Genomic DNA, 13,715 nt, shown 5'->3' with positions numbered 1-13,715 from the left:
TGTTTGTTTTTCTCCTGATAGGAGCCCCAACAGTGGTTTGTGATCTGTGACAAGTTCAAAGTTGTGACCAAACAAAAATTCATGGAATTTTTTGACTGCAGCAACGGTGGCTAGGGCCTCTTTGTCAATTTGGCTATAATTATGCTCGGTTGTTGACAAGGTTCTAGAAAAGAATGCGATTGGCACTTCGGAACCGTTGGGAAGTCTGTGGCTTAAGACAGCCCCGATCCCGAAAGGTGAGGCATCTGCAGCTAAGACCAGAGGAAGGTGCTGGTCAAATTGTATTAGGACAGCGTCCGAAGTGAGTAGCGATTTGACTGCTTTAAAAGCGTATTCCTCTTTGGGACCCCAATGCCACGGAGTGTTTTTGTCTAGAAGTCTATGCAACGGTTCAGCTACTGAGGCTTTGTGGGGTAGGAATGACGCATAGAAGTTTAGCAGACCCAGGAAAGCTTGTAATTCTGCCTTGGAAGACGGAGTGGGTGCCTCGTGGATGGCTTTGACTTTAGACTCCACGGGGTGGATGCCAGAGGCGTCTATTTTATACCCAAGAAAGTCCACCTGCCTAGTGGCGATGGCACACTTCTCCCTTTTTAGTTTGAGGCCATGCTGCCTGAACCTATCCAATACCGCTCTGACTCTGAGAAAAAGTTGGGGCCTGTCCCTGGCTGAAATCAAAATGTCATCAAAGTACGGAACTACGCCAGGGAGGCCTTGCAGTATCCGTTCCATTAATGACTGGAAGATTCCTGGGGCGAAGCTAACACCAAATTGGAGGCGCCTGCATCGAAACGCCCCTCTGTGGGTGACAATAGTTTGTAATTCGGCCGTTTGGTTATCCACAGGAAATTGCTGATAAGCCTGTGACATATCCAATTTGGCGAATATGGTTCCCGGTTCAAATGTGTGTAGTAAGTGTTGGATTACTGGGACTGGGTATGCGCTAGTCTGTAGATAGCGGTTAATTGTGGTTTTATAGTCAGAACACATTCTGATACTACCATCTTTTTTAAGGGGTGTGACAATTGGAGTCTCCCATTTAGCGAAATCCGTGGGCTCGATCACCCCTTGTTGGAGCAATTTGTCCAGTTCTGCATCCAGCTTAGCGCGCAGAGCATATGGTACTCTGCGCGGTTTTAAATGGATGGGAACTGCTTGGGGGTCCACCGAAAAGGAATTGGGTGTACCATTATAACAACCCAATTCATTGCTGAACACATCAGCATAGTCTGAAAATAGTGAGTCGATATCGGAAGGTGAGACAGCATGTACTCCCGTTAAGCTAAGGCTGAGATAGGGGAACCAATCCAACCCCAAAAGGCTAGGGAGGGCACCATCTACCACCACTAAAGGCAGATGGCCTTTAAAGGATTTGAATTTAACGAGGAACTTGCCTGTTCCGAGTACTGGAATATTCTTCCCCTGGTAATCCCTCAAGGTGAGACGACTCTTCTGGAGTTGCTTCCTGGAGAGGTTGGGTCGTATTTTCTTAAGTGTGCTCCAAGAGATGATTGATAGTGCCGATCCAGTATCGACTTCCATAAGACAGGGTTTACCTTCTAAATGAATAGAGAGGGTAATTTTATTAGGTGTCAAAAAAGTGTGGTTAGCTTGGTAGCACGTATAACAATTTTCTACTTGCCTGGGTGGCCCCGGAGGGGAGTAAGGGGACAATGCCTTTTGTGGAGCCGCGTGCGTTGCCTGGCAGGCCCTGGCGATGTGGCCTTTCTTGTCGCAATTGTTGCAGGTGGCGTTCCTGAACCTGCAAGTCGTTCTGGCATGGGACCCCCTGCAGGAGAGGCACAACAGGATGTGTTTAGGCACGTTGCCATTTTTTGGCCTAGCTCCTACCTGTGGCTGTTTGAAAGGTTTGAGGCGATGCACTTCTAAGTGTTCGGTGGGGTCTTCTTCATTCACTGCTTCCTCGGAATGAACAGTGACCGGACTGGGTTTGGCTGCGCTTCCTTGTATTTCAGCGGCCGATTGCAACGCTAGTTCAGCAGCCAAAGCTTCCTCGATTGCCTGGGTGAGGTTGAGATCTTTTCTGGCCAGCAACCGTCTCTGCAACCTTACATCTCTGACTCCACAGACGAGTTGATCCAGGAGCATGTCGTCTAGGTAATTTTTAAACTCGCAGTGGAGAGCTGCGGTTCTCAGGGCGGCCATATACTGATTGATAGATTCTCCATCTGTCTGTTTCCTCATACGAAAGGCAAAACGTCTTGCTATCTGCGATGGCTTTGGGGAATAATGGTTAGAGAGAGTCTCCAACAGCTCGGACCACGGAACGTTCTTTAATTCCCTGGGGGCGAGTAGCGCTGTGGCGGTATCGAATACTGTGGCCCCGCAGTAACTCAGGAAGTATGATTTCTTCCTGTTCTCTGTAGCGTCGGCCAGACCAATGGCATCAAGGTAGTGATTGAAGCGGTTTCTGTAAGAGTCCCACTTGTCTTCATCTGGCTTAAATGGCGGAAACGCCGGATTTGAATTCATATTGGGTGTTCAGTCTGTTGGTAGACTGACCAATTTCTCTCTCTGGGAATACAAGGCCCTGATAAGAGTGACAGCTGCAGCTCGCAGCGCTGCTTCAGCTCTAAAGGATCTCTCTGGGTTACACGCTCTGAGTGACTATGGCGGCTATTGCTGTAGCGCCGTAACTGACTTCCGTTTGAATTTCGCACCCTTACAAGGGCGTAGGCGGCTATAGCTGTAGCGTCGTGCTGACGGCTATTCAAATCACACGCCTATGTGTTCTGGCGGCTGTGAGCGCAGCGCCGAAAACTTCGCTAACAAGCAGAATCCGAACAGCAGCGGTTGGATTCTGTGCTCAATGCTGGGCGGCTGAGGTTCTCAGTGCCCTACTTTTCTCACGTAGCTTTTTTTTGAACTGAGCGGCTACACGCTCCACTTTCACTTCCATGATCAACGACTGACCGAGCTCTCAAACGGCGTGGCTACGGTTCAGCGTTTTGGTGTGTGTTTCAGCTCTTTTGGTATCGCTGCTGGTTGGCCAGATCCCATCCTCGTCGCCAATGTTAAGTTCGGAACAAAGGGGAGGCCACACCAGAGCATCTCAATAACACGCTTTATTCAGGGGAATAAAGGGGGCTGTTGCGTCTGTAAGCTAACAACAGACCTTCCAGCGAACAGCGGCTGGCTCGACCTAACAGCCGGCTTTTATAGCCGGCTGTCGAAGGGAGCCAGCCAATGGGGGCTGCAAACGCCCCCGCAGTATGAACGGACCTGAGGGGGAACTTGTGTCAGCCCCGAGGACATAACAGAATGATTGAATGAACAATTACTCAAAGCCGCTTTCCTCCACCTTCCAAAATGTATTTATTCTACTTGTGTCTGCCAAGAGAAGAAGAGGAAAGAAACACTGAAAGTCACGCCTTTTTCCTGTGGTCTTCCTTCTCCTGGCTCAGACCCACAAACTGCTTCTTCTCCCATGTAAAGTTGTTTAGGCCTCATACTGCACCTGACTTTGTTGCCCACTGTTCTTCTGATACTTTCTCCAAAGTGTCATAATTTTCTCCATCTCTTGCTTGCAAATAGTTCTTGTTCCGGACTAGTAGGCTCGTAGCCTGCAAATCTGATTGGCCCGCTGAAAGCCGATCGTGATTGGTCGCCATAGACTGATGCGATTGGCCAGTAAACGCCTGCTGCGGCTGGGGTTAGTTGCTCAGATCTGAAGTCACAAATAAAGAGCTTTAGTTACTATCTGAGTCTTGCCTCCGTTCTTGAACCGTCCTCCCAGATATAACAGTTCTCTTAAAAGCCAAAGAGCAGATCTCTACCCTGCTGTTTCTAAATGCATTTTCTTTTTCTTTCCCTTGCTTCCTTTTCTCCTCTGCCACACTCTCATTCAGGATTTTATATAACTTTTGCAACAACCTCTTTCTCTTCCTCCTCCCAGTCTAGTTTCTTGTTCTTCACATTGTTCTCCCTGTCTTTCCATAAACTTCAAGGTAATTCACCTGTAAGCTGAAGAGACCTGCCTGTCTTTTCCCAAAAGCTGCCTCCTAGTTCCCTACTGACCATGTATCTCTGAAAATCCTAAAATTAACAATGTTTTTTTTTCTCCTGTATCTCAAACTCAGATTTCAAATAAAAAGAAAGGGACAATATATACTAGTAATTTAAGATCTGATCACTGAACATAAAAAAGCAATATTTATGAAGTGAGAACAAAAGTTTCCTGTTATCATAAGCATTTTTGAGGGCTACCTGTATAATAAATCTAAATATAAATAAGAAAAACACTAATAATAATATGGAAATTATACTTCTCTTGATGTGGTTTAAATTTTATTTAACTTGTTTGCTACATTGTACTGCTGGGTCATATTCCTTCTATAATCATGAAAAGATAAAATATGCAAAGGGAAAATAATCTAAATGGGTATTAGAGGCTATATGCAATCCATGGTTGTAGTTTGTCCATCTTTACATAAATTTAGAGTGCATAATCTTAGGATAAATGACATGTGAGTAAGTAAGACATAATGGAAGTGGTAAAAGCTATCATGATTCCTGAACTGGTCTGATCTCTTTCTCTTTTTGATCTCAATGGCAAAAACTTGATTTGTTTTTGAAAAAAAAACCTTGATCTTATGGATCTACTAAATCTCTTTAAACCAATATTATTTCTTTATTGAATAGGTAAGACATGTTCACTTGTATGTGAAAAATTCCTTTTTATGCATCATATAAATATTTCCCGTTTAGTAAAAATCTGTACTTTCTGTAATATAGCCTGGACAGACATACAAAGTAAACTTGGAGCTTCTTTCCCAAAAGAGAATTCTTTCTTTAAAATGAGGTCTTCAATTTCAGCCTAGTTATTACTCTATGCATTTTTGTTTCTACGGTGAGTATGGATGAAATGGATTAATGCAGTATTTTCCTTTTCTTTTTCTGTGTTTGGCAAGATAAAATGTTTTATTCTTAGTTTACTGGTTTTATTTCCAGTATTTCATTTTTTATCTTTCTTTTATTAGAATGAAGTAATGTGATTTCTGGGGTCATTTCCAAGTACTCTAACTAGCTTAAACAAAGTTATGAGTGAATCTGGCATATTTGGCATATAAGATGAAATATAAGATGAAAAAACCAAAGAAAGAATCATGTAGACCAGGGATCCTCAACTCCAGGTCGGTGGACTGGGATCAAGGCATGGCATGCCAGAAACTCAGCCATGTAAACAAGTGAAGCCCCATCCACAGGATTCAGGGAGCATGCGAAACCACAGAGGCCCACTGATCTAGACTGTAGAATTGCACTGAATATCTTCTCTAGATCAGTATTTCTCAGCCTTAGTGACTTTTAAGATGTAGAGATTTCAACTCCAAGAATACCCCAGCCAGCACCTTAAAGTTGCTCTGAAGAGTAAACCATTGTCTTGCAAGTTAGCTTTCAGCAATCCTAGCTTGCACACAATGCTGTAAGCATGCTTAGATTTAAAATACCATTGGTTATTCTAGTGGGGTGTACTGGTCAGACTCCTCAAACAAATGTTAGGAGAAAAGGCTGCTGCATTACCTTGGATATTTTTATATATCCCAATCCTGAGATTTCTTTTCCCATTTCACTGCTTGCCATTTGTGTCCATTCATCTTTCTTTTTGTGTTCCACATGTTTGATCTTGGATCACATTAAATACATCAAATATTATATACAATTTTATGGTAGCAATGTAAATGCTTAGTTTATTATACCAAACATTCTACATTGTTTGGCTAACTACTTTAAGTGTTTTATTTTATTCATATTGTGCTATTCTGTTATAATGTATTGCTCTGATAGTCTTAATAGTCAATAATGTCAAAAATACCATTTGTACAATTAAACCTTAATGTTAAAGCTTTACAGTGTTGTGGGTGTAAGATTGATATTATTTTGTATCTTAAATGCTAATATCTATAACTTCATATAGCATAATAAATTCACACTAAATTTCTAATAAAATCTCTGAGAAGATGACTGTTTAGGCTAGATTGTTTTGTCTGACATTTCTACTCTGTTTTGTTTTTCTGTTTTATTTTTTATATTGCATTACCAAATCTTGGTCTTTCTAATTTTAACATGCATTCTCAGGCCAAATCACCTCACAGGGTTATTTTTCTGGGGAAAATAGGAAGAAGAAGGAATATTAGGTATGTCTGCCACCTTGAATTATTTATAAAAACAATAAAAGTGGGATATGAGTAAATAATTTTAATAGCAAATACAAGTATTATCATTTAATTCATAATTTAGAGTTACAGTTTTAATGGTCTCTGTTAATAATCCCTATTACTTTGCAATTAATATCTAATTTAATATATTAAATCCTTATTCTTTGAATGGTTGTAATTCCATATATTTTATACCGATCTATAACCAAAGTAAAAATTGACTGACAGACCTAGATCCGCTGATACTTCACCACTCTTTCTAACACCAAGAACCCAATTCATTCTTAATCATGTGAAAAGAGATAAAAGAAGGAGGATGCAAAAGAAAAAACAGTAATGGCCTTAACGTTCATTTACATGTGGTCATCTATAGAGTTCTAAAGAGATATAGCCATCCACAAAAGAATGATGTTCAGCCCTGTACTAAATTTTACAAAGTAAAATGAAAAGCTACAGATTTTGGGGAGCGGGGATATAAAAACATTCATTCTGGTAAATTGCTTTTCGGCACTTGAATATTATTTTTATTTCTTTTTTATTTTAGAATTCTGATGGCCATATGTAAATATATAGGATATTTGTAAGGTTGTTTGGGCAAAATGAGGTTATTAATAAACAAAAAAATGAGTTGTGCAGACAGAAAGAGAGTCATTCAGGTGCAGAATACTTGGTTTTTATAGCTTCTCTCCCAGATGACATCGTTCCCCTGAATAAGTGTCTCATTTGGAGAAATGAATTTTAGCTTGTTCGAAACACAATTTTCTTACAAAACCTATGCCAGAAGAATGATTGAATAGCAATGCTTATGTGTTTTCTCTAAGATTTTGTTTTTCTTTTTGCAATGTTGATTTTATAAAATCATAGCAATCATACTCCTTTCTATATTTCAGGATGGAATGGGAAATCTAAGGATTACAGAAAAAGGTTTAAAGCTAGAAGGAGATTCGGAGTTCTTGAAACCTCTCTACGCCAAAGAAATCCACTCCAGGACAGTAAGTCAGAACTTCTAAAAATATTTCTTTCTTGATAGAACTGAAAATATGTCACTACTACAACATGATTAGTACAGCTGCAATTTTGAAATCCACCCTCCAAATTTAGAATTTTCAGATTGGATTTTGGAAAAAGTGAACCCAAGAAAAGTTGTCAGTATAATTACAACTAATTAGGGCAGCAGTCCCAAACTTAGCAACTTTAAGACTTGTTGGCTTCAACTCCCAGAATTCCTCAGCCAACAAAACTGCTAAGGAATTCTGGGAGTTGAAGCCCACAAGTCTTAAAGTTGAGACCTCTGAACTAGGGCTTATTAATGAAAATGCAGTATTTACTTACCACGAGTCAAATGGGCAAGCAGAAAATTTCATGGCATCTGCCTACAAGAGGGTTGCCTTTAGGGTCAGATCTTGGAACCCTTTCACTCTTCCTTCCATCCCTTGGACTGCTCACTCTGGTCTAGCGAAGAGCAACCAGAAGGAATCCTAGGACTAAGGAGAAATTTCCTGGCAGTTAGAACAATTAATCAATGAAATGGGACTTTCCTGAAGTTCCAGAAGTTGTGGGGGTTTTTAAAAAGAGATTTGCTAACCATTTGTCAAATGTAGTGTAGGTTTTCCTGCTTTAGCCAGGGGTTAGAGTAGAAGACCTCCCTTCCAACCTTGTTATTCTGTTAAATTGTGTTAAATATATTAAATTCTGCAACTAGATGCTCTACTAGTTAGCTTCTAAAGAAGAAGAAAGGGACATTTAGGGGAACAATGGAGAAAGCCCATAGAATAGTGCACAGTAGCACAAGCAATTTCCCTTATAATGTCATTTGGCAGTGAGGCATGAACCAGATGGGAGGAGAAAGGAAATATCTATCAACCGATTAAGGTCAGAAAGAGGAGCTTGTTAGTTCACAGCTTCTGCTTGGTAAGCGAGCAGCACACTGCTCAGGAAACCAGCTTAAGAACAGTTAGCTTGTTGAAGCACTCTTTCATCCTCTGTTAAGTGAAAAAGCGGATCAATCACAGGCCAACTAGCTTATAGTCAATGTGAACTAAACATTAAGTCCACTGCTGTAAAGGCAGGAAGTTATAAGGGTTGTTATTTCATGTGGAAAAATTCGTCTGAGATTAAAAAGAGGTTTTGTTTGGAACAGAAACGCTGACTGTGCAAATAAGCATCTATGACAATTTGCTACAGCCAATTCACCATGTCTAACTAACCACAGCTAACTTGCCATGTGACAACTTTCTGCTGAACAAGAGTTATACTAATATTGAAGAAATAGAGGAATAGAATCATTAAAGAAAGGGTGTCAAAAGAGAGACAAAATGAAATGTGAATGACAAAAAATAAAATATTTTAAAACTATTTTAAATCATTAAATTGTTGAATTGTCTAGCAGCAAGTTATCTTGTGGCAAGTTGGCCATATTGAGTTGGCTGTGGCAAATTGGCCATGGTGAGTTGACCATGGTGAATTGGCTGCAGTAATTTGGCTACAGTGAGTTGACCCATTCCGTGCTAATAGTCCACTAGCCCTTTGCCCCAAGGCCCAGAAGCCAAAGTAGGATGTCTGTTAACATGAAAAAGAAACACTAGTTTTAAACTGCTGTAGGTATGAATATTCCACTCTTATATTGATACCCAATGGTTTAAAGTGCTTCCATTTGAATATGTAGTCTAGCTGTGTTCTAGGAAGCCTTTACTAAGTTCAAGTCAGGAGAAGGAAGAATGTGCAACATTATTTATTAACAAATGGAACAGCCTTCTTGTTTTACACCACATTCCACAAGTCCACTGCTCCTCTTCTATAGTGTCAGTTACACACTGTGGCAGATTCAGAAGTAAGGGATATAATTACCTTGATTTGTCTTTTGTCTCTAGTAATAAATATACTTTTTCTAATCCAAGAGGTTGTGTGTTGGCTAACATCTAGAGAGAGAGATAAAAATCATACTGAGGAATTTCATATACCTCACACTCCCTTTTGGTTGTAGTTCATCAGATCTTAAGAAGTGAGAATCCCCTTAAAAGAAATCTCTTATAAATATTTTGTGCCAGCATCTTGTTGGAAATTGGTAGCAGTTGCCTGAGAAATTCTGCTTTCTTGTTGCTCAAAAGTCAATTTGTACAACTTTGTGGATTTTGATTTGATTCTACTTCTCACAAGCCACCAACATTCCTCCTGAATATGAAACTGCAGAGTTTCACCGAAAAAATATTTGGAAATGTATTACTATCCCTCACACATATAGAGCCATTTCCAGCAAAATAGAGATGCGGCATTTTGAACTTAACTATTTTGGACTTGAGAGGCATTCATATCAATATCTCAAGTTTAAGAGAAGTAGTTTGATATTAACGCTAACTCTAAGGAACTGATTTAGTGCACATAACATTTACTTTTTAATTAATCATATATGTTCAAATATATCTCCTTATTTGACAAACATTATACATAGGTTTTTCTTGGTTCTTGCTAGCTGAGGGAGATAGACAATGCCTGCTCAGAATATCCTGAAAAATTATTAGAAAATAAGTAATGTTTTGAAGGATAGAGAATAAGGATTATATATTAAAATATTTAATTTCTCAAACATTTGGAAAAAAAGTGAAAATCTATTTCAGAATAATAGATTGAATATTAATGATATTTTTTTATATAATGTATGCACCCCAGAACATCTAAAATAGTCTCATTTGATCAATATCCTTAACATGAATAGAATTTATTTAATTTTCAAGTGATACAAAATGAGATCATATTTCCTGCTTAATTTGGAGTATATTAATTTGCTTCCTATTTTACATTGTGTTTGATTTAGTCACAAATAACTAATGAAATATCCTTGATATGATTTCTTTAATATGTTCCATGGGATACTCCATGTGTTGTCCAATATAAATTTTATTTTATAATTGAAAGTTACAACTATAGCAAATTGGTTGTAAATTAAAATCAAGTAATGGCAAACAATTAAAAAGAACAGATAGTAAGGAAATCTTCATATCTTATTGTTTTTAGGAATAAGAGAAAATATTTGACCCATATAAATGATTTCACTTTAATAAATTCAAAAGAAGTAAAAATGACTTTCATAGTTTTATAAATAAAGTTGTTAAATTGTACATTAATTGGAGGACCCAGATTGTTGGGGGCAATATGCTGACTCTGTAAATTGTTTAGAGAGGGCTGTAAAGCACTATGAAGCGCTATATAAGTTTAAGTGGTATTGCTGTTGCTATGAATTGCAGTTACTAAAAGAAACATTTATTCTTCTAAATTTTAATGTACATTTGATTCTATGAAGACTGTGTTTGCCTTCTTTTTGTGAAGAATCAAACATATGCAGAGAAAACTAAGGTTATAAAAAGAGGATATGCAAAATATATCAAAGAGTCTAAACTATTCTTGAGTATCAGTGAACATATCAGGCTATGATCATCCAAGTCAGTGAAACCCATACACTTGTTCCATTGCTTTCCTTGCTTTATAGTTATAGTGGTCTTATGGAAATCAACTAATAGTAACCTACACACTAGATAATTGGGAGGAAATGACAAAAGTTTTTATGAAAAGTAATTAACACCTGGTTTTGATTTTTGTAACATTCTCATTCATATAGGATTCTCCATATTATATTCTCCATCAAGTCTATTTTGAATATTATTCTTGATGATCTCATAATTCCTAACTCTAATAAAATTATATTTTCTCATCATTTTCTAGGGATTAGCAATTACAAACCTGAATGAATAGGCAATATCTTAGTAGCTACATGAATTATTCAAATGCCATTGAGTCAAGCCAGAACCATGACAACCTTATGGACAAATGCTCATTATTTCAATCTATTTTATTTGTTAAATTTATTTGGTGCCTATCTCACAGTGGGGCTACTCTGGGAAATTTAGCATGGTAAAACAGAAAAATATAATCACAATAATAAAGCAATGAAATAATAAACAATAAACAATAGAAGTACAATAATATGGATTTCAAAATAGCAGAGTGGAGGTGGGATCAGCTAATTAGTACAGTATTCCTAATAAGAATCCATAATTCTTCCAAATTCATTCTAGTGGTCCTGTTCATTTATTTTCTTCCCTTTCTCTTCTTCCATTTCCTTCAACCCTGCCAAGCATATTTTCCTAGTTCATTATCTGCTTGTGTCACACCCCAAAGTATGTGAATTTCCTCTTACTGATCATATCTTCAAGCGAGAATTTATGTGATCTGGGATCATTTGAGTTAAGTCTTTTTGAAATTAATGGTACCCTTAGCAATCAAGATAAACTCCATAATTTAAAGGAGCTATCTTCTATCTCTCATTCTTTATCAGGATGCAGCTTTTACACTATAGATCCTCACTGTTTAACTAGCCAATCTTAGTTTTATCTCAGTAATATAATACATAAATGATATTGTCTAAATTTGTTCCTCCCTCCTAGGAATCAATCTTTTTATCATGAAACAAAATGTTACAAAGATATGACACGCATCTTTTTAGAAGAATGCAACAAAGCTGTTAGCTGAGAAGGCCAAATTAAGGCAATTTGTCCATGGAATTGTCCAGGTTAAACCATATCCAGGTTAAACCTTAGCTTTCCAAAATAAATCTATATTGAAGGATTATCATATTTATACTATTCCGTTCTTTTCAGCTAAGTATTAACTAACCATAACCCCACTGGTTCTTTTTACAAAAATCCTTGATGTATAACTTCCAATATTTGATAACATAGTTTAATATTCTAAGCAGATAAGAAAAACAAATTAAGGAGAAGCCACGATGTCTTTAGTTACATGGGGATTAAATGTGTTTTAGTCATGTTTTAAAGTGAAATACTAAATGAGTCAGGGTTTAGAGAAGCAAGTAAAGTATCTAAAAACCCCAGTTGAACATCTAGCACACTAAACATTCTTTTCAATGCCATTTGTGTGCATCTTGATGTCTTTAATTAAGAAACGAACTGGACCATGAAGCATTGCCTGAGTAAATAGAAGTGATTTGTGCTTCATCAAGAAACCACATTAGACATCTGTGTATTTGGGGCGGGGGGGGGGCTGTACATCAATTACAGAGATTATTAAAAATCAGAAGGGTCATCTGTAGCCTGGATTCTTTGCAATTCCTGGTACATAACTGTCTTTATAAGTGTTATAATTTATTGTGGGCTAGTGCACAAACCATCTGCTAGCTTTTAAAAATTGCATTAACAAAGTCTGAGTGAAAATTAGACTTAGCATAATTTGTTAATTGTATGTTCTATGAAATTTTTATAATCTTGCATTTCCTAATATATATGCACTGCCATGTGTAATAATGTGAGAAGATATCCTTTTTAAGAAATAACTGTTCACATTTGTTATAAAAATATAAACAGAAAAATATAAACAGATCCATCTACTTATGTGCTGATAAACTGTTACAGTATTTTGCTAGACTCTTGGTGTCCATTAATTAATTTTAGCTTTTTTTTCCCTTTCTGCAGCATGCTCAATATTTTTTGGTAATTTGGATCAGATAGATATCTAGATACACAAATTACATGATTAGAATCTGTACTAGGTGCTATCCTTTGTCAAATGAATAAATTATTATATATGAAAACACTATGGCTTATATTTGTTTCTGATATAGCTAAATAAGTCTACCAAGTTTTAGTTGCTAAGCACCCAACCACAGCAGGAACTGCCACTCTAATTTATTATGAGCGACAAGCTAGTACTCCTAACTTTGTTTAATATGTATTTACACAGTGAACATAACATTTCAGCTGAGCTAAAAAAAAAAGAAAACATTATAAACTAAGAAATCAGTCACCTTTTGAAGGCTACATAAAGTGAGGACAATAATTTTCACAAACTCTGAAAGGCCTTTAGTGGTTAAAAAATGTCAGAAGTAAATCCTTGCTTCCAATGTTATGCAGGTCAATAAACACCAAGACCAAAATAAGTTCAGGTTTATCCTAGCATGTAGTAGATACCTGCAGGCTTCTTTCAAGAAAATGCATCACTACTTCTGAACAAATCTCCTGTATCAAAAAATGTTCAGGTGGACCATATCTACTTTTTTATTTATTTATCATATTTCTATACTACCTATCTCACTTGAATGCCTTGGAACCTTCTTTCTGTATTTTGAATTATCAAAACAAAAGCAAACAATAAGCATACAGTTCAGAGTAAATACAGTAGCAGTATTATCTGTTTCTTTGGTTGCACACTAGATGACAAATTTAGAAATTCAGTATGCAATCCTAATCCAGGTTGCAATTATGTTAATACTATTTTAATAACATGGCTATTGTGTTTTATGCTGCTCATACTGGCATCAGTAGAAAGGAACTTCTTGCCATTTGTTCCTTGGAATCCTCCAAATTATAAAAAGTTGGGTCAGTTGTAAAGATGCTGTGTGATAGGTATGCAAATTTTTGAAAGAGATTGTATGGAATGCCTTACAAACCCTCTCTTTAGGTGTCATTAAAGCAGCTTTTCAAGACTGACCAAAAGTGCTTCTGAAAGTGTCCCAAAGTTATGCATGCATAT

General features: G+C 37.4%; 1 protein-coding gene across 4 annotated transcripts in view; it reads left to right on the top strand.

The window, feature by feature from the left end:
• Positions 1-13,715, top strand: part of SGCD (sarcoglycan delta) — a 322,572-nt gene that overhangs the window by 182,926 nt on the left and 125,931 nt on the right. For all 4 annotated transcript variants that reach the window (XM_026696668.2, XM_087924232.1, XM_087924230.1 and 1 more), the window contains one exon: positions 7,067-7,168. In XM_026696668.2, coding sequence (XP_026552453.1) covers positions 7,067-7,168 — 102 coding nt within the window. The remainder of the gene's footprint in view (positions 1-7,066; positions 7,169-13,715) is intronic.

This window comes from Pseudonaja textilis, chromosome 2 (genome assembly GCF_049901715.1).
Source record: "Pseudonaja textilis isolate UNSWEBS1 chromosome 2, rPseTex1.2, whole genome shotgun sequence".
Classification (NCBI taxonomy): domain Eukaryota; kingdom Metazoa; phylum Chordata; class Lepidosauria; order Squamata; family Elapidae; genus Pseudonaja; species Pseudonaja textilis.
Note: the sequence above shows the minus strand (reverse complement) of the source record. Positions and strands in the feature narration are given on the sequence as shown.